This window comes from Eublepharis macularius, chromosome 9 (genome assembly GCF_028583425.1).
Source record: "Eublepharis macularius isolate TG4126 chromosome 9, MPM_Emac_v1.0, whole genome shotgun sequence".
Taxonomy (NCBI): Eukaryota; Metazoa; Chordata; class Lepidosauria; order Squamata; family Eublepharidae; genus Eublepharis; species Eublepharis macularius.
This window is the reverse complement of record NC_072798.1, coordinates 95,243,277-95,265,309: the sequence shown is the minus strand read 5'-3', so window position 1 is coordinate 95,265,309 and position 22,033 is coordinate 95,243,277. Positions and strand designations below refer to the sequence as shown.

Sequence of the window (22,033 nt, the reverse complement as noted above, 5' to 3'; positions counted from 1 at the left end):
AACAACAAACCCCATAATCCTCTCCGGCTCCGGAGGCTGGCGAAAGCCCTTCCCGATTCCTTCGTTCGACGTGACTGGCGTGGCGACCTATCCAATCAGATACGCGAAGAGTATCAAAACAAGTCCGCTTTCCACGAATGAAGTATGACAGGCACCCGTCCCATCCGATGAGACGGGAGAAAAATATGACGGACGTCCGGTCCAGCCATTCGAGAGGACAGGATTCATAGGAAGTGGGCGGGGCCTTCCCGAAACGGAGCGAGAGGGCGGAGGGGAGAAAAAACTGAAGGGAGTCTTGTAATGGCGACGGGGTTGGTAAGTACCTGAGAAGTTTTCGACTGGGGCGCGGGAGCGCGCAGGATGGCAGTTGGGGGGCGAAAACGGTAGTGACGTGTTTCGCTTCGTTTTTTCCCGCTCGGGGGCTGTCCTGGCGCTGAGGGGCCTCCCTCTCGAAATATCGGAGGGAAGGGAGGGGGCGCGCGCACGTATCTGGGTGGCCGCTGGGACGAGCTTGCCGAGTTCCCTGACAGGGAAAAGCCGCCCGAACTGCAGCCTCCTGCGCCACGGAGCGTTCCTCTGAGGAGAACTGCGCAGCGAATCGCTCCCTTCGGGCTTGTTTTCTAACCGCCCTTCCCTCGACGCCCCGTCCCGGGCCTCCCACGGGTCCCGTGAGGAAGCGGGGCTGGCCCCTCTCCTCCCCCCGAGTCGCCAAAGTTTCTTTTTCAACTGGGGGGGCCGGCACCCCTCCCCCACTGCCTTTTTTTGTTGTTACGCACTTCTGAATGAATGAGCCTTTGGGCGCATGCGCCGTTTCGCCCCGGGAGGAGGGGGAAGAAAAGTTTATAAACAAGGGCCGCTGCCAGGCTGGAAGTGTCACGTGACCGAAAGAGGGCGGAGCCGCGGAGGGGGCAGAAGGGGGTGCTGCGGCCTCCTTTCCCCTCCGTTCTGCTCCCTGCGCTGCGCGCGCGCCCAACTGCCGCCTGGCCGTGCTGCGCGCGCAGCCTCCGTGGCGGGCGGGGAAGGGCAGCTGCTCTCTAGGGGGCGGCGGGGGGCGGAATGGGCTCCGGCCGGGACGCCTCGGCCTCGCCTGCCTCCGCGGGCTCTTGCCTCGTAGAAAGCAGTGGGGAGTGTTAATTAGGTAAACGCGCAGCCGCGTGGCGCTCCTCACAGTTTAAGGGGGCCCGGCCGAGGGTGCTGAGGCCCAGTGGTGCCTGCCTGGCCCCACCGCCTCCTGTTAAGGGAGAGGTGACGGTGAAGACTTGGACCTGGAGAGCGGCTGCCAGTCGGAAATAACAGCGAAATCCTAAACAGAGTTGCTCCCGTCTAAGCCCATTGATTTCAGTGGAGTAACTCTGCCTAGGATTTGTGAATGGAGCAAAGACAAAGCAAAAAGCCTTGACAACTAAAAATAATTGAGGAAAGTCTAAGGCAATGTAACTCATTCTTTTAACTAGGCTCAAGTAAATTAAAGCATATTATATAAATGTAGAGTTATATTTATTATACTTAAACAATTATTCTAGTAAACCTTATAATTATATATAATCAGTGACAAGTCAGAATATTCTCTTATGGTGTATCAGAAATTTGAATGAATGGTCACCTGCTCTGTTCATATAGTCCTGAATTGGTCCAGTCTGACCTTGTCACGGGTTATATATAATTATAAGGTTTACTAGAATAATTGTTTAAGTATAATAAATATGACTTTATATAATATGTTTTAATTTGTTCCAGTCTAGTTAAAAGAATGAGTTACATTGCCTTAGACTTGCCTCAATTGTTTTTCTAGTTAGTTTTCATGGCTTTTTGCTTTGTTTTTGCTGCTTTGATTCCGTGATACTCTCGTGTTCATACGTTGTGAATGGAAGCATTAATCTATCTTGAAAATGAGATATTAAATTAGTAAATATTCTGTTGGAGAGCTGCCTGAAGCACTGGAGTGTCATTGCCACTTAACAGCAGATGATACTGATCTCAGAAACCCCAAGAGACAGACTGGGTATAAGCCATTTCATGTGCGCTGTAGGGTAGTTGTGAACAAATAGTAAAAAGGCTGATTCACACAAGCTGGGGAATGAATGTTGTGAGTTTTAAAGGCACACAAGGAATATTGAATACTCGCTAACATCACATCAACATCTTCTGCCTTGGGCAGTGTTTTTTCAACATGTCCATTTGCACCCTTCATGTTTGCTTAGTTTTATCTATATTTATTAAAATATCTTTATCTCCTTTCTCCATAGCTTTCAGAAACAAATATTAATCCTCATTATAACAACTTCACATCAACAAGAAGCTTTAATTTTCTCCACAGCCATGGCATGCCATCAGAATTTCAATTTACATCACTGGCTAGCCTTACAATACAGCTTAGGCACCTTCCTTCCTTCCTTCCTTCTTGGAGGCCATTCCAAAGAACTGGGACTGCTAGTAAAAAGAAGCAAGGCTGGGTGGTGTCTAAAATGAATTGATCTAACAGAGGACTGTGACAGAAGGAGGCTTTGAGAGGACCTGCAGTTATGGTTTTAGTGCGTGTCTGGCAATCGTCAGCTCCTTTCTGTAATGTCTATAAATCACAATCTCTTTCCAGAGATACCACATGTGATGTGCAAACTAAAAAAAAATGCAGTTCTTAATGATAAAATGATGAAATATAAATTCAATAATAATAGAAATCAGTACTTTTCAATGGTAGTGTCAGCAGCCACAGTTCGACAGAACACTGCTGCTGCCAAGACAAACTTGAAAAGACTAACTTTTTACTTACTTGTATACTAACATTGGAATCAGCTATGCAAATCTTCCTTAAAAGAGAAAACCACAGAGTAAATAAGGTAACAGCTGTTTACAATGTGGTTTTGGTCAGACTTGTGTTGTGAATATATGGGTGAATTTATGTGTTTTAAAAATTAATAAGTAGTTCATTCTTCTTTTGGAGATTTTTAAGAAGGGGGGCAAAAGTCACGTGGTTTACACAGAGGTCTTAAAATGAAAAGAACTGCATCTTGTAAGAGTGAAGAGCTTCGCTTCAAGCATGCCTTGTTTGCACCATTTTAATGAAACAGTTAAATCTATTTTTTAAAAATGCTACTGGTGTTTTTTATTTAGTAGGATGGCCTTAGCCCTTCCTTGCTTTCTGTTGCAAGTGACAAAAATGTATTTGAGTTGTACATCGAGTTATTTCTGGTTTCCCCCCTCCTCCCCCTGCTCCAATGGTCAGGGTTATGTTTTACTGTGTTTTTAAAGCCCTGGTCTTTTTTTTCTAAACTGCAAGACTGTGCTAGGTAGAGTTGGGGGAAGTACAGATGTGCTGTTAAGGTTCCATCTGATCAATGATGTACAGAAATGGCTTCTTCCAACCTGTCAAACTGGTTGGGGTTGGTCTTATTGAGGAATAGATGTATCTGACAGCAACATGGTGGTTGTGCTTCCAGAATACAGCAACTCTTGATTTTAGGTATCTCTGTAAACTGAATCAGACGGCTTTCTCAACATTCTGCCTGATTGCTGAACTATCAGTGATGAGCCCCTGGCAAGCCCTATGTGGGATGGTCATTCATACTCTGCTGCTGGAGGGGATGGCAAAGCCAAAGGACCACATCTTCAAGTACTATCTTACTGTTTTCTTTGTACCTTCTCATTTGAAAGGAAAGGTTCATAGGATGTCTTTGCAGCTTTTAAATAAGTTTCCTAAGAACCCCAAAACAGCTTGGTCATTGTATAAACAGTAGGAAAGTAAACAGTTTGTCTAGTGGGTATGTTTAATATTTCTTATTCAGCAAATGTCAGCTCTGTGAATGGTCTCTTTTAAATAGTCGTTTGCTTTATTGTCAGTTCTTCCTGTTTCTAGTGTCTAGGTTGTTGCCTAGGTCACAGTCAAACTACTGTTAGAATTTTAACTTTCATGTGTACAGAATTGTACACATGTGATTGTACAAAAAAGGTATACATTTTTAAAAAGCAAAGATTCAGAAACATTAAGCTTCTGTTAGTAAACTCTTATTTATGTGGAACTTACCCTTAATAGTTATCATTGTGTTAGGTATCTTATTTTTATTTAATTTCTCATTCCAGCAACTATGCTCAAGTCTGCTTTATAAACAATTTAAAAACACTGTAAACGACATTAAAAATCACATTTTTTAAAAAAAAGCATAATGAACAGAAAGCCTGGGTAAACAAGTACAACTGTAACTGGAGCTAGAATCGGTAGGTCTCTGGTGCGAAGTAGTGTTCGACACTACTGTACAAATACATGAGGGATGCGTAAACACCACCTTAGACTGGAAACCGACTGGTTGCCAAATATATCTGTACGCTGCCAGTTACCATTGTAAACTCACTAAACGATCCACTGTCTGCAGCCAAGCTTTGTGCTACAGCTGTGAATGTTCCAGCCCCTCTGACAGAGATTCTCACCTGAGAGATCAACAGCAAGCATTTTTGGAATTACTGTACCCACCTGACATGGTCAGGAAACAGATTGACAAAGCCTGAATGGTACCCAGGGATAATCTGCTACAGGACAGGCCCACACGAAGCAACAACAGAACGCCACTGGTGATCACGTACAGCTCAGACTGGCTCAATGCATCATTAATGATCTACAACCTATGCTGGATAATGATATTCCTCTCAGGCCCTGGGAGACTTTTTCTAGCCCACACAGCCCCCTAACCTTAACCAAATTCTCACAATAATGCCCTCCTTAACATAGACCAGGACTCTGGGACCAGGGTCTGCAATAAATCAAGATGTGAACTTTGTCCCCATATATATTCAAAACCCGGCCCTCACAACACCAGCCTTACAACTTCAGGTTCATTCACTCGCTCATCTTCCAGTGTTATAAATGCGCAAGAGGTGTCCACAGTGCTCTTCTAGACAATCAGTCCAGAATAAATTGACATAAACCTGGCATTAAAAAGCAGAGAAACCAGTGGGAGTTTTTCTACAGAGGTGCTTCAAGGGGAGATTACAACGTGTTATTGTGGAACTAGAATTCAGGTTCAGGGCAAAGGACCTCCCAGGGCTGAATAGGAACACAGGATTCTTATCTTGTTACAGATGCTGTTTTTCTGAATTTCCAAACTCGATGCATATCCTCATGTTCTCCTCAAACTGATTACGTTTTGCGTTGTACCTCTGCATCCATTCTTTGTAACTGTAACTCCCATCTTCTGACTTGAATATAAGGGCTGATGTATCTTCATTCTAATATGTATCTCACAAAGTGAGTCTTGGTTTATGGAAGCTTATACCCTTGAAAAACGTGTTGGTCTTTAAGGTGTAACTGGACTCAAATCTTGTTCCGCTCCTATAGTCCAACACAGCTAACCACCTGAAACTGTTTTAGACGTGGAACCAGTAGATACATGCTGGAATATGGGATTAAAGTATGTTAGTATAAATTCCATGTAAGTAGCACATTAGTAAATAACCTGGTGCTTGCAATTTCCATCATACAGAAGTATTCTGTATTGTGGTTAAATTATGTTTCTTTGACAGGTGACTTACGTATTTCAGAATATCAGGGTGCATGGTTTATCCACTGGAAAGTGGTGGATGTTCTTGTTGGTTTTAATTGGTTAACTTATATTAATTGCTGTCTTACATGTGCAAAATACCATGGTTACATTTAATAATACTTAATGGGAGTAGCAGCTAATCATGTTTTTGCTTTCATTCGCTGTTAAATGGAAAGCTACAAGAAAAATTGGATTATCACAAAGGACAATGTTTCCTAGACTAGGACACATTAGACTTTAAGATGAAACCACCGATCTGTTTTACTTTGGGAGATGTTTAATTCAGTTAGAATATGTACTGCCATTTCAAAAAATGGGGAGGCGGTGTTGCCACAAGTTGGATAACAAAACATATTGAGATGGCGATGTTTGATAACTAATGCATCTTAAACCACGTTCTGATTCTGGGAAAAGTTAAGTCACAAGGTTTGGAGAGCATTTTAAACCAGAGGGTTTGTGGTGGATCTGTCTTGCTATGCAGGGCCATGGAGTAGTTTCTGCAGCTGTAATGATTTTTTGTTCTTTTCAAGTCAGATAATTTGAAGCACCCTACAATGGTTTGGGAATTGAAGGCTAATCAGATGCCTAACACAGTACAGAAACTCCTTTTGCTGGTGGATAAGAGAGCTTCAGGGATGAACGAATCTTTGGAATTACTGAAGTGTAACGAGAATCTCCCATCTTCTCCTGGATACGCATCTTGTGACGAGCACATGGAGCTCGGTAAATCATTTTTCACTGCATGAAGTCATCTGAGAGCGTGTCTGTGCCATGCAGGGGATTTCCAGTAGATGTCAGTGGGCACTACATATGCAGTCAGAATCATACCAGTTATCTTGTTTATATAGCGTTATGGGAGAGAACTCATTCAGTCCAGAGACTGACTGGATCTTAAGAACTGGTTAGTTATGCAAGTGGTTCGTGCTGGTTGATTAAATTTTTTGATGCTATTTTTGAGTGGCTGACCTGAGTGCCATGGGACAGATGGCTTTTGAAACACACTTCAGTTTGTTATTTGGCAGTGTGAACTTGGGGCTCGCATGCCTCGTTTCACAGTTCTTTGTATCAAAGCCCATCTTTCAAAAACACTATTTACTGGAAGTCTGCAACTAGCATTAAGCATTATAATCATTGCACGGAGTGGGATAGCCACAATTGGAGGCTGTCTTGCACTCAGTAATGCCCCCTGATATCCACATCTGAGGAAACTGTATGCAGTATGGAAAATTGTGAATCCTCTCACCAGCTGAGAGTTCTAGCCAGAAAGGGTTATCAAGAATCTGGATATCATTCCCCCCCCCCATTTAAAATCATATCCGCATTACTCTCAGTTATTTCAGGAGCTTTCACATTAAACTCCATCTTTGTGAGGCATCTGCTCCAGTCAAGTGATGATGGGCATTGTGGGCCCAGTCCTCTGTTCTTAAAGAATTTGCTGTAGCTTTCATGAACTAGGGTAGGGAATGTTGAGAAATAAGCCTTGTCCAGTTAATGCATAAAAAGAAGGATGACAAAGAAGGTTAAGACTGGAAAAATTGTATACATTGTGGATATGGCATCCTTTGGAATCCTGTTAGTCGAATATGGAACATTTTATCTGTTCTGCCTATTTCTAGAAAGGTTTCCAGGATCGATCATGTTCCTCTGGAGAGATCCTTAATCACTTGTACCAAGGTCCTGTGTTTTGATTCAGATAATTGGGATTGTGCCATAACTGATTTCCCCTTTCTAGGTTTCCCCTAACCTCAGTATTTTCAGATGTCCAAATCAGACAGGCTATGGCTAACAATCAAATGATGGTTTACCAGCACATTTCTAATGATTGTTTGGAAGCTAGCACTTACCATAATTTGCCTGATTCTGATGTTGTGGCAAACGAAGGTTTGAGGAAACTTGGAAATGAAAGAGGGAAGTGGCGTGTGGGGAAGAGCACGTGTAAGAAAATGGCTCCATGAGCCTGCTGCATCTCCTTGTCCTTCTTACTGTGGTTTGGAGGACTGGAATGTGACATTTGACCCAGGCCGTAGAGTTGTCTTTTTTAGTCCTCTGTATTCTGAAGTAATCGCTTAGCTGACTTGCCAGCTATCTATCATGACTTTCTTTAAATGCAGGTGAGTGGAAGAGGAGGCATTATGATGGTGGTAGTAGTAGTAGTAGTAGTAGTAGTAGTAGTAGTAGTAGTAGTACTATTTTCATTTATTTGGCCTGTCACCTGTTTTAATCTATTTGAGGCAGAGTTTGCTCTGGAAAGGTGGCTGAACTTCTTAAAAAATTAAACCACTGTTCTGTTATTGGTTATGTGTAGCACCTTACAAATTGTAAATCTATGTCTTGTGTAATGTTGCAAAAGTAACTCCAAACCTGAATTTCATATAGAAATTGTATATGTAGTAAGCAACAGAACAGCCTGCGGTTTAAAACGTTTCACTAGAAGTTAGGATGTAGCAGAAAGTTGCCAGGGTCGTTGCAATCGAATGTACTCCTTCTATTCATTTTTGTTGCTTAAAACACACCTTAAAAGAAAACCTGTTGCTGTTCTGCCTTCTCCCACTTCTGTCCACGTTGTGACTTTCCCTTCTCCCTTGCACTCACCAAGCCTGCAGAGCATCCGTACCAAACCAAAGTAGCACGTACATTGTAAAGAGCAGAAACACGCTGGAAAAGCCATCCGTTTGTTCACGAACTCAGTACAAATGCTTTGAAACTGTTGTCCTGTTTTGCTCGTGGCCAAGCCAACAATGGGAGAAGGGCTGAAAAGTGCTTAAGAGGCGTGTGTGAATTTGGCCACTCCCCCTAAATGGCACAACCGCTGCTGAGTAACCAGGAACAAAATTGGCATGCAGGGCTAGTTGAAACCTGTCCGAGCGTGTTTACTGCTGTCAGTGCCAAGCACTGAAAGGGCTGAATTGGAAAAGTAAGAGTGAGGATATGGAGGCAGGTCAGTGAAGTCTGTTGTTATGATCTTAGAATGGATTTTCTGTTACTCCTCTGTGGCAAGGATGCACAACTGCAGTTACTCTGAGGACTACCCTTTAACCACAAGATGGCCACATCACTGAGTTAAGGAAGGCTGCATCAGAACTGTACCCCCAAATGGTTTCCTGTGTTTTTCAGCCCGTTCCCCATTCACTCTCTTGCCATAGATCTCTCTGATTCCCTCTCTTTCATCGACTCCCATCACGTGCTTTGCTCTCCCCCCTTTCACTCAGCTACCCCCACCTTTCCCCACCCACCAGTTCCTCTGCACTTCATTGTATCTCCTTTCTCCCCATTCCCATCCCCAGCTCAGTGAAACCTGCTGTTCTCCTACCCTCTTAGTTTGTATCTTTCTGTCTTTTGCTTACTGGTTTTGCTGTGTTCTTTGGTGAATTCAGCAGGCACATGGCAGGAGGCTTTCATTGCCCTGCAATTCACTCAGTGTCCTAGCATAGGTGGGGCTGTACATCTGGGTGGAAAACTGACAGCATGGCCCCCTGAATTCAAGAAGGGGAATGCCAGTTCAGATGCAGCTTCCTTTTGATGGGTTTGGGGATGGTTCCTGGCCCCCTTCTGACATCATGCAATCTGAGTGCCATGGCCCCACGTGGGAGTTCAGTTTCCCCAGAGGACTGCAGATATTCAGGGAAGGGACAGCAGTCAGTCCTGAGCCAAAGGAATGCATTTGACTTCTTGTGCAATTCTTTGCAGATGATCTTCCTGAACTGCAGGCTGTTCACACTGATTCTACCCCCCCTGCGCTTTTTCAACTGAGCGCAGATGTTTCGCATCAGGAATATTCAAGGCCTTCATGGAACCAACATACCTCAAGCAGCAGTTCAGAAAGTGCTTATGAAAACGGAGTTAATTGGTTGACAGAACTGGCAAACATAGCTACTAGTCCACAGAGTCCTCTAATGCAGTGCTCTTTTTATAACAGGTACAACATGAACCTATTCATCTGTGAACTGGAAGCATTGTGTAAAAACCCACTGAATGGTTTTGCATTCAAGCATGATGAGCTATCTGTTTTTCATTTTGATGATGATCTCTTTCCTTTATGACAGCTGGACTTCCTTGCATGGATGGTTGCCTATAGCTGAGGTGGCTTTTTGTCCCTACGATAGTTTAAATGTGAACAAGTTATTCCCTCATCACCAAGGGTTTAGGGATGTTTGTTTTACTGTCCTAGATAGAATGAGAGCTAGGAAATAAACAGCTTGGTTATATAGAATGCTTGTACCAAGATTGTCTTGAGATTTTAAATTTGGTGCATCATTATTTCACTCTCTTGAAAGCTTGATTTCCTAATTTCACAAGTTAAAAATAGGCATAAATGTACAAACTCTTTGTTGTGCAGCAGCGTAGGAGTTCTGGTGGAGTTTGCTGAGTTCTTTTCCATCACTACTCCTGCCTGAAACTTGCTGGGCACAACGTGTAGACAAAAGCCAACTCCTTTATAAAAATATTAGTTGTGTAAATTTCTATTATCCAACTCTGCTTATTTTGAAAATTTTTAGATCATCGCCTGTCCACCTAATTGCTACAAGCAAAAGTTTACATTCCTATGCACGCCCTCCGCCAGCATCCTCTCAGAGCGATTCTGGTTTTCCCAAGCATCACGTAGATGAAACACCAGTGAGACACGAAAGGGTAAGTCACGTTTATTGATCTAGGAGAAGACCAGAAAAAACTTCTTGGAAACAGTAATAGTTCTACTTTATAAGTTACTTGTTTTAATTGGTTGCCTGTTCAGCACTGTTTGCAGTATTTATGATGTACTTAACAACTAAAGAAAGGCACAGACTAGAGAACCAGGTAAGTAGGTGAAAAAGATGAAAAAACAACCAAGCAAAAGAACTAGAAGATTGTGCTATTAGTCTACGCAAGGGTTTACATTCTCATTCCTAAGCCAATCAAAATATCCCTAATAAAAACTTGAGAAACAGCTTGATCTTCTGCTGGAAGCTCTCCAGGCCTTTTTAGCTCGTATGTGCTATGCTTTAAGGACCCTTTCCTGGCTGTGTTCCAAGAGCTATTTTTACTAGCTGCCTCTCCATGCAATGAGAGCTGGAAAATGGTCCTGTAGGTTTGGATTAATCGATGAAGTAGCACATGAATGTTTCTCTTGCTTATTTATTATTATTTACAGTCCACCTTTCTCACTGAGACTCAAGGTGGGTTACATAGTATAAGTCAATATGATCAATGGCTGGGACATTTAATAAACCGTATGCTAACAGAAATTTGAAAACAAACAGAGATTTGGTACAGAGCTGAAAAACAGAAATTTGATAAAGAGCTGAAAAAACAAAACATAAGCTGATTGAGAGAACATATTAAACAGCTCAGAACTATTCAGTTGGAGTATAGGTAAAGATGGTATGCAGTAGTATAGTCTACAGTCCCTATCCCTGATCAACGAATCTCTCAACAATTTCCTTACTGCACAGCCCTATTACCTGTGTAAGAAAGCCTTCCTTAATAATTTGATTTTGTAGTTTGTGGAAGGCTAGGAGGGTGGGAGCTCTCCTGACCTCTTCAGGCAGGCTGTTCCATAAGGTGGGAGGCACTACAGAGAATGTGCATGTATGGGCAGTTGTTGAGTTTGGCCATGAAGCTCCTTTGTATGTGATAGCCTATATCTTGAATTGAATTGATGGGTAGCCAATGGAGTGATTGCAGAATGGGAGTAATATGCTTGCTCTGCCTAGCTTCTGATTTCATATTTAAGCTCATGTTGAAATATGGAAAGGAGGGGGCGGGTTGGTCAGGTGCCATGTGACTATGACCCAGCTGATAAAAGATATACTATTACGAATACTTGGTGAAAAATATAGCATGGTTAGGTAAAAGAACAATGTGGACACGCGTTTGTATGCTCCTCCCTGTAAGTATTAATCCAGCCCTCCTGCTCTGGTTTTGTTTTCAATAGACGAGTAGTGAATCCGAATCTGGCATCTTCTGTATGTCTTCGTTGTCAGACGATGATGATCTAGGATGGTGCCATTCTTGGCCTCCAACGGTTTGGCATTGTTTCCTTAAAGGTAAAACGTGCTTTATTACACTGTGGCAGGGTTTAATAATCAAGTGTACCTTTTATATGATTCTAAATAACATTTTTAAACCATCAGGCACACGTTTATGCTTTCACAAACGGCGCAGTAAGGAATGGCAGGATGTTGAAGATTTTGCTAGATCTGTGGGATTTGAAAATGAAGCTGATGTTTCAGTGGGTGCTTGCAAAGTAAGCATTGTGCTTTCCGCATCCTTTTGCAGTAGATAACAATTTCGTTTTGTCAATTGTTGCATGAATTAATTTGCAGAAGGCTCATGTTCAGATTATTTCTGAGTACTTGTTTGTGGAGTTATTCAGAATGATTTCAGATGCACTCTTTTCTGCAGTCCCTGTTGATCACTTTTGATCTACAAACCAGTTGTGTTATAGGCATTGGCAAGGATGAACCCTAATTCCCATGTTTTAACTGTGCAAGTTCCTAGTTCTTTCTGACCTATGTAGGCTTACAAAGCCAATCATACAAAATCACTCCGAGTGTGTGTGTGTGTGTGTGTGTGTGTGTGTGTGTGTGTGGTATATATGAGAGTGGGAACGCGTGTATGTATAGCCATTGTAGTGATGTGCTGAATGTCTCGAGTGAGGAAGAGCACAAACCTCAAGGATAGTGCTTTGGTGCAAGTAGGAGGGCCCGAAGGAGGAGGAGGAGGAAGAAGAGCGCATGTGATACTTGCTACTCAGGTGCTCATACAAGCGGCAAATGCACTTCGAATGGGGAAGTTCTGCTTCCAGCAGCATTGTTCCATGTGCAGTCATATCCTGGTAGTTTGTATCGCACGTGGGCTAAGATTACCTGAAAACGGAGGGGCTGAGCCCTGAGGTTTGGAGGGAGAGGAAGTGCCCACTCCCTCAAATCTACTCCTCTCTTAGTTGTATTAGGATTGTGGTTTCAGATTATCTCGGTCTACTTTATATTAGCTAGAAACCATAAGATTTGCTAGCGTTTGCTACATCTGTCTGTTCATGTGTTTCTGCAGTAACTAAAACACACACATATTTTATAGGGATATGGTTCTGATGGTCTGAAGTTGATCTCTCATGAAGAAAGTGTTTCATTTGGCGAGTCCGTTTTGAAATTGACTTTTGATCCTGGCACAGCGGCAGATGGCTTGCTCACTGTGGAGTGCAGATTAGATCACCCTTTCTACGTTAAGAATAAAGGTAAGAACATTTTTGTCTCTATCGACTCATTGGGGCCAGGCCCCATTGAACTCCCCAGAGATGCAGAAAAACTTGAACTGAAAAGAAAATGCCACAAATCTTGGCCTGGTGAAGACTGAATATGTTCTTGGATCACGTGATGTTGAGGGTCAGAGGAGAACAGAAGTAGATGGGGAAACCCCTAAGAGAATCCTGGAGGGGGGAGATTTATTTATTTATACATTTATATCCCACTTTTATCCACAATGGGGACTTAAAGCTGCTTAGAACATCATTTCCCCCTCCCTTTTTATCAATAACAACTCTGTAAGCTGAGAGAGAGTGTGACTGAAGGGGCAAGGGTGTGATTTGAAAGTCAAACTTCAAAACGATTCCCCTTCACCTTCTAATATGTTTTATGGGCTCCCAACTCATGAATAATAATGAAAATAACCAAGCTCTATTTCTGGCTAAAATCTATTGCTGATTCAAGTTTAGGAAACCGTGCACACGCACATAATTTGCTAGAAGTGAGGATGTGTGTAACGAAATGTGAAAATCCGGCTAGGCAGACTGCTGAGTCTTCTTTCCTCACCTTTTCTCATTCAGGTTGGTCGTCTTTTTATCCGAGCCTGACTGTGGTTCAGCATGGCATTCCATGTTGTGAAATGCATACTGGAGATGTATGTCTACCTCCTGGTCACCCTGATGCCATTAACTTTGATGATTCAGGTGTTTTTGATACATTCAAAAGGTAACTCTTTATTTGTAAATAAAATTAATTCTGTTTGTAAATTAATCTCGAAGGTGCCAGGAGGCTGTTAGTCTGCAGCATCCAGAATTACAGGGCCAGCCTGCTGGAATTTATTGGAAGGAAGGATTATTTAATTTATGAGAATACAATAGATATATGTAATGTTTTTCTATATCGATACGTTTGTGTGTTTTGTTTCCATGTATTCCTGTGGGGTTTTTTGAATGTTTGTGGGTTTAAATGCAGGCCTGTGATATGAGAAGGAAGGGGGCTGGAGGGGTGAGTGGAGTGTGCTGTGATTGGATGGTAGCTGTACTCGATGGGGGTGTGGAGTTTTTAGACAGAGTACTGAGGGAAAGTATTCATTCTGGCGAAGTCAGGCAAACTGTGTAGACACCTGCTTGTATCTCAGAGGAAGGTTATGATATCTAGGTCAGACAATCTGTGTGGAGCCTGAGATAGATAGTCTGTGTCTGTGTGGAACTATACCTTTAAGAATCTTACATACTAAAGCCTGAGATTGGAGCCATGAATGGACAAGACAGATCTTCCTACACACCTCGAAAATGCTCCAGGCTTGCAGAAAAATCTAAAAGCTTAAAAAAAATGTTTTTTTTTAAAACAACCCAAAATGATAAAAGGAGTGCACATAACTTTAACCAGATGCCCTCAGTGGCTGTTGCTAGGCAACCATAACAGTTAGCTTGCATTCCAGGCTTGGTTTCTGTCAGTAAAAGGCAGAGGGAGGGGGCTGGGCTGTTTGGGCCTTTGAGGGAGGACTCATTGGGGCCAGGTCCAGAAGCAACCACCAGATGATTTGATACATCATGACTGGGATGACCTACCCAGGCTTGGCCGCTTGCTCCTGTTCAACAGCAGGGCCCCCTCCCAAGCCAGTGTAGCATACTGGTCAGAGATTCAGAGCAGGATCTGGAAGACCCAGGTGCAAACTACCACTCTCCTGTGGAAGCTTACTGGGTGACTTTGATCTAGTCACACACATGCAGCCTAACCTACCTCTCAGGGTTGTTGTGAAGATAATACAGAGGCAATAAGAATGATGTAAATTACTTAAGATCCCCATTGTGGAGAAAGGCAGTATGTAAATGAAGTAAACTAATAAATGTAGATAAAGGTGGGGCGAAGATAAAAGGTAAGTTGTTTAGTGGGTTTGAAGGAGAGGAGGGTGGAGGGAGAGGTGAGCATATGGAGGCTGCCAGGAGGAGGGAAAGAGGATCTAGTGAGGGAATGGGTATACAGGGAAAAGTGAGGTACCCCTAACATGTCCTTGCAGGTTCCCTGCCATGCAACTGGGCCCAGCTCAGCCGGCACCATGCAGCTGGGCCATAGGGGCGCGGCTGTTGGGGGATGGGGACAGGTGAAGACAGGGGACTGAGTGGGAAGGAGAGGCGGAAATAGGAACATGGGGAGAGATTCTCTCATGTCTCTGCACAGACGCGCTCCTGAGAGAATGGCCATGGTTGGGCAGACAGTGCTGTAGCTCCCCCTAACATGCAGAGATGAAGCGCCTCCCTCTCCCTTTCTCCTCCTCCTGTCTTTGGCCAGGAAAACAAAGGAAAAAGGGGTGGGTGGGGTGGGGGAGGACCCAAGCTGCACTTTCAGGGTGGGAAGCTCTTTCAGGTTCTCTTCAGATTTGTTAGCTAGCTTTGGGGAGGCTCTTCTGTGTCTGGGTAAGCATTTAGCCCAGAGAAAGCAGGTGATTCCCCCCCCCCAATAGGCTGCAATGGACAATGGCTGGAGGGAGCTTGTTCAAGGGCCCATAGAATGCAACCTCTTAATCTGATTCTCTTGAAACTTTGGGGTCTTTAAAAGACAAGATTTACTTATTATACTGCCATTTTGGTGCAGTTTGCATTAAAAATAGACCCTCTACCTCCCACCCCCAAGATTCCCTTCCCATAGGGAATAATGGAGCTGAATATATTCAGATTCCTGAAATTCATCAAATTTCTGACACCCAAATCTGAAGAAAGGGATTTTTTTTTTTAGTGCACACCCCTAGTCCTATAGGGCAACAGCCTGATCCAGTATTTGCAGACAGGCAATCTTGGTACGAACTACAGACTTGATTGTGGCATGAATGGGAGATGAAATTACGGCTGTTTTACCCATTAAAGTCTCGTTTGATTTAAGCTCCGAGCTCATAAGGAGCTAAAAAAAAGCATGCTCAGGATCATGGGATATATAGAGACAAAGGTAATGTGAAATGGGGATTAGGTGAGCGAAAGAGCTGCCTGGATTATCAAGCTCCAACAGTCGCAAGTAGTTATAGGTGGCACGTCAAAGGCAAGTCATTGGTTGTTTTTTAACCTGGTCATCCCCCCCCCCTTCCTGTTTCAGTTACGATTTTACGCCAATGGATTCCTCGGCTGTCTATGTGTTAAGCAGCATGGCTCGTCAACGTCGTGCTTCTTTGTCTTGTGGAGGATCCGGAAGTGCAGACTTTGAAAGATCAGAAGGCAGTACAAACTGTGGGCCTGCCCAGTCGTCACAGCCTTCGCCTTCATCCAATTCTTTGTGTAGTAAAGCTGGCAAAAGCCACAGCTCAGGGACTGCAAGTACTGTGAGTGCCGCTTCTCCCAACAAATGCAAAAGACCAATGAATGCCTTCATGCTTTTTGCCAAAAAGTACAGAGTAGAATATACTCAGATGTATCCAGGAAAAGATAACAGGTAAACAATATTTATACTTCTAATTGGGCTTTATATTCGGTGTGCAGGAAATTCAGCTGTGGCCTGCCACTGTGTATTCCATTGATCTGGACAGAGATTTTAGGTGGTGAATTATTTACTTCTGGAGAGACGTGCTGTTGCTGTTTGTGCTTTCCCTTGAAAACAGCAGAGGAGGATAATGATAGCATACTTGGTAAACTGCTCTGAGTGGGCATTCAGTTGTCCTGAAGGGCGGTATATAAATCGAATGTTGTTGTTGCTGTTGTTTGCACTGGCAATACAAACCATTGCATTCTTCAGTTTATTATCAAACAGTCTAACAATATAAGCATAAAGTTAATCCATAACACAGCTAGCTTAGAAATATTAGTAGGAGCTTTAGGACGGGTTCTCTAGATATTACAAAGGCTTAACCACACACACTTCTGACTGCTGCATTTGTGGTGTTGTCTTGGGGTCTGTTCCCTGACGCTTGTGTTTTGCTTTCGGTATGCCTGGAACCAGGCATCTCCTTCTCTTGCTAATACACTGACTGGGTTGTCCGGCTAAATGTACACTTTCTGGAATGAAAGAGGCTTATTAAAATGATAAACAACAACGCCAGTCCCTAGTTGAAAATTATTCTCAGAGTTCCATTCAATAATGTAGTCAGAGTAAGTATTAATTGCATCCATCTGCCATCATGTTGGCAGGCACAAATCTTACGGAACAGCTATATAACAGTGACTGGTTGTAGATTCAGAATAGACAGTTACTGCTTGGGAAAATCTGAACTGTAGATTTTGCTTTCTCTGCAGAGTGTAATTCTGAAGCTGCATATTTTCAACAATCTGCCATTTGTTTTTCAAAAAATGGTGGGGGAGAGAAGTGCAGAATCCAGTTTGGTTAGAGTTCTGAAAACATCTCCAGACCTGCAGCTTAAAAATGTTGGCATACTGGTCTGTAACCTTTCCAAGCTACCTTTTATCTAAGCAGAGGGCCATGAGTTCATTTATATTTTGTGCCTAGCTTAGTGAGGGTCATTAGAAAGGAAATGAGCGTTAGAAAGATGTTGCTCATCCTGTATGATTTTTGCCTTCAATGTATTCTTCTTCTTCTCTAGAGCCATAAGTGTGATACTTGGTGACAGGTGGAAAAAAATGAAAAATGAAGAAAGACGGATGTATACATTAGAAGCCAAGGCCTTGGCTGAAGAACAAAAACGCTTAAATCCTGACTGCTGGAAAAGGAAACGAACAAATTCAGTATGTTTTTGTTTGTTCTTGACATTTTAATCTTGAAAGTTGGAGCTCGTGCAGAATACGTTATGGCAACTTGCTAACAAAAGCAGGACACAACCCTCTGCGCTAGCCCTGAAAACTGAACTCTAAACTCCGAGCTGGAAGCAGACTTCCATCCTTTTCAGAGCTGTGCAATTTGGTCATTTTCCAAAAGAGAGTGGATGTTTTCTTTGGGTTCACCCAGCAAGCTTTAAAGGCAGAGTGGGGATTCAAACCTGGGCCTCTCAGATAATCTGTCCTACATTCTAACCACTGCTCCACACTGGTTTATGTAGTCCTCCCCAGCACTCTGCTATGACCCCGTGGTCAGTATGGAATAAGAGCCCACGGATTGGTGAGCTGCAGGAAGGAGGAGAAAGGAGGTGAAATTTTGCCGTTTCTTCCATCAGCAGAACAACAACTTGGTCCCTTTCCTCACCACAGCCCACTTACTTGTGGCTGATTATTTTATTAGAAACATAGAGCTGGAAGGGATCCCAAGGGTCATCTAGTCCAGCCCCTGCACAACCCAGGAAATTCACAGCTATCTCCCCCCTCCCTCAGTGACCCCTGTTCTTTGCACAGAGGAAGGCAAAAAAACCTCCAGGATCCCTGGCCAATCTGGCCTGGAAGAAAATTCCTTCCTGACCCCAGAGTTGCAATTGGCATTACCCTGGGCATATAAGAAAGGGCCACAAGAGCCAAGCACTGGCTCATCCCTTCATGCACCCCCCGTCTTGATCTGTGTGCATTCGTGTTAAGTCAGAGAATCATCATAGCTGTCAGGTGACCCTCTAGCCTCTTCTTAAATACCTCCAAGGAAGGAGAACCCACCACCTCCCGAGGAAGCCTGTTCCACTGAGGAACTGCTCTGTCAGGAACTTCTTCCCAAAGTTTAGCCGAAAACTCTTTTGCTTTAATTTTAACCCATTATTTCTGGTCCAACCCTCTGGGGCAACAGAACTCTGCTCCATCCTCTATGTGAGAGCCTTTCAAATACCTGAAGAGCATATCACCTCTCAGTCACCTCCTCTCCAGGCTAAACATACCCAGCTTCTCAGCCTTTCCTCATCAGACTTGGTCTCCAGACTCCTTACCATCTTTGGACATGTTCCAGCTTGTCAACATCCTTCTTAATCTGGATGCCCAAAACTGTACACAGTACTCCAAATGGGGTCTAACCAGAGGAAAGTAAAGTGATACCATCACCTCACATGATCTGGACACTATACTTCCGTTGATACAGCCTGAAATCACACTTGCCTTTTTAGCTACAGCATCACATTGCTGACTCATGTTCAGTGTATGATCTATGAAGACCCCTAGATCCTTTTCACATGTACTACTGCCAAGACAGGTCTCCCCAGTCCTATAAGTGTGCCTTTGATTTTTTCCTACCTAAATGCAGAACTTCACATTTATCTTTGTTGAAATTCATTTTGTTTGTTTTAGCCCAGTTTTCCAGCCTGTCAAGATCACCTTGACTCTTGCTTCTGCCTCCCCTCCCAATTTAGTATAATTTGCAGATTTCATGAGCATCCCCACTATTCCTTCATCCGAGAGAGCTACAGTATGAAAGGAAGAAGCTCCATGTGATGCTAGGTGGGCCTCCTTATGTGGTGGAACAACCAGTAGGTAGTACAAGGGGTCATATGGGTGGAGATGGCCCTTTGGGTACGTGGGACCTCAGATGTAAAGGGTTTTATAAGTCGTAATCGGCACCTTGAATTGGAAACAAACTGGCAGCCAGTGCAGCTGTTTTAAGATGGGCAAATCTGGGTCCATGAACACCCCCAGGCTCTCCGTGTGCTCTGCAAATGTCAACTCCACTCCATCCCAAAGTCAGAATAGACTGTTGAAGGCCTGGGGAAAAACAGGTTTTTTCAAGGGTAACTTTTCAGGTTTTCTGATGGAAAAACTGGAAAATTTCAGGAAGCGCTGGAAAAAAACCTCATCTTCTCAAATGAGTGAATTGATACTTAAAGCAAGGTTAATCACGCTCAAAATGTGTAGCATTGAAAAAATCCTCAGACTTTTCAAAAAGACTAAGTCTCACAATTTTCCTGTCAAAAAAGGGAAATTTGGGTGGGGGGGGAGACACTTTAAAGTGTTCCTATTTTTTCGCTTTTGAAATGTGACACGAAAGACCAGGTTTTACTCAAAAGATATAGTATGATTTTTTTCTTAATCTGCAGAATTAGATAATGGTAATTCCTATGTGTACAGCAGACATAAACAATATTTTCAGGATTTTTTTCATGCAAGTAATTTTGGCAAAATAATATTCTCTGTGTTTAATAATAATACATTAAGGAGTTCAGTTTTTTCAGTGTTATAAAGTTTCCTTTTCTATCTTCAACATCTCATACCTCTCAGATGGCAGAAATTAAAGATACATGTGCTATAGAACCATCGGGTGCAGCAGTCTGCAATTCTTTTTCAAGTATTGGGTATACTTGCCAATTCCTTATAGAAGATGGACATCTTCATTTTTAAATTGCCATTAATATGCTAAATAGTACAATTTTATATGCTAAGTTAAGTTGGTTAGGTTTGATGGGAAACCGCATATTTTTTGTTTCCCTCCAAATTTCCCGGTTTTCCAGGGGGGAAATTCCCATTCTTTTCTGTGGCTTAAAAATGTCCAAAAAGTTTACATCTCTAGGTCAGAAGGGACTATTAGGAAGAGGGAGCGAGAAAGATCCTTGACTGTCATCACCTGCTGACAGATTGCTGGATCCAACCCAGTATTTGGTAATGTCATAATGTACCCAGAAGATAGGGGTGGAAACTAGAAAAAACACTCAGAGAGGCCGTTTACACTCTAGGCCCCCCCAGTTATACCTTTAAACATAACAATATCGCAGCAAAAAACTATTGAACACTGTTTGAGCTGAAGAATTTTCTTGGCACCTGCTCAGAATTTCCACCTGTCTTTAATCAGTTTGACAGATCTGCTCCTCCTCAGATTTCACAAACCTCCTTCAAAGCCAGTGTGTGATATTGACATGGGCTTAAGTCTGATGCCAGTGCATTTTGTTGCACCCCAACTGCATCCATAGCCATATTCTTGAAGTTTGGTTGCCTCTTAACCCTTCGATGATATCACTGAATTCTCATACTGTAAGAAACTGGAGCTGGCATGAGAAACTTTCTTCAACAGTAGGTGGAGCCATGTACAAGATAAAGTAAGGACAGATTTGACTGGATTTGCAACTACAACATTAAGTCTATGCAGATCTGTACACAGCATTCCAGTTTATATTTGCAGAGCAGGCTTTGAAACCTCCTTCCAGCTGTGAATCAGTGCTTCTTGCCTGCCATGTAGTAAGAGAACCTGCTATATAGGTCAAGCTTAGGAACTTTATAGAAGACCAGTTGTGTAGGGAGTGTAATGAGCAGATTCTGTGTTTGCTTGCACAGGCTGGACTGGCCGTATCAGTAGCCATCATTTCCTGTCTGTTTTCTAAGTGAGTATCTCTTTTTTTTTCCTTGCAGGGTTCACAATAACGTTAATCAAAATTTTTCTGTGTCTGCCTGGTGGAAGAAGATCAGGGTTCCATCCTTTGTTGTGAAGATGTGACTGTAAAGTCCTGGCTGCATTGGGTCATTGGGAATGAGGATTGGCTTATTACAGTAGAGGTTTAAGCAAGCTACAACTATCAACATTGTAAACCAAATTGCCTTATTTTTTTCTTCCAAACTACGTATATGTCTATCAGGTGTAATAGGCTTGAAAAATGGATATCCTGTGGTGCTAAAGAATAGTAGGAAGAGAAGCTTTGTATAAATGTTTATTTTTTAAAAAATGCACAAAAAGGGGAACTTTAAAATATGTAACACCTGTTTATACCTTGATTCTTATTGCTGATTAATATGTATTGCACAAACTATGTAATTAACTACAAATCTGGGAGCTGGGATTTTCTGACATACGAACTTTTAGTCTGCCCAGTGCCAAAAGTTACCAGAATATGTGGCAAAAGTAGATAGCAGAGTATATTCTATATGTACCAAGACACGTCTGTTTGGGGAGGTGCCGCATGTACAATTTACATTCGTAGCATGACCTCTTTCCTTTTGGAAATGAAAGACGTGCAGAACTGCCAGGGCTGCAGAAAAATGGCCTGGAATTAAATTCTTTGATAGTGTTGCATTATCCCGAAAGAATGGTGCTGTTGTGGTGACACCATTTTATTTTTAAAGGGTTTTTGTCTCCTATGCTGCATATTTTAAAGGTTTTTATTTTGCCATAAGACACCTTTTATGATGGAGACAAACTTTGCACTTACTAGAGGTGCAACATTTGCACTTTACTCCCCCCACCCCCATCTAAAAGTAGAGCAGATATGTTAGATTTATGGCTATTTTGCTGTTAACATTTACAACATAGCTTTTAATGTTACTAAATGGAGCGTGTTTCTGTATAAGAATCACAGCTATAAATTTCAGCACCTGCCAGGTTTATGTCTACATGATGTTGCTCCTATGATTTTGCACACTATATTCATGTATTATTTCAAATAAATTTGTAAAACATATTATTGTACATTTTATGAATGCCATAAAACTGATATCGAATCTCAGTTTCAGCGGTGTGACT

General features: G+C 42.6%; 1 protein-coding gene across 2 annotated transcripts; it reads left to right on the top strand.

Moving 5' to 3' along the window:
- Positions 1-231: 231 nt before the first annotated feature.
- Positions 232-21,971, top strand: HBP1 (HMG-box transcription factor 1). 2 transcript variants are annotated; one of them, XM_054987832.1, is made up of 11 exons: positions 232-315; positions 6,062-6,254; positions 9,219-9,447; positions 10,028-10,160; positions 11,443-11,554; positions 11,642-11,754; positions 12,588-12,744; positions 13,333-13,477; positions 15,839-16,171; positions 17,274-17,415; positions 20,929-21,971. In XM_054987832.1, exons 1-11 carry the CDS (start codon positions 301-303, stop codon positions 20,938-20,940), a joined length of 1,584 nt encoding a protein of 527 aa, XP_054843807.1. In that variant the 5' UTR covers positions 232-300; the 3' UTR covers positions 20,941-21,971. The 2 variants fall into 2 exon arrangements, with proteins under 2 accessions (XP_054843807.1, XP_054843808.1); XM_054987833.1 differs by having other exon boundaries at positions 294-315; positions 6,066-6,254.
- Positions 21,972-22,033: the final 62 nt, after the last annotated feature.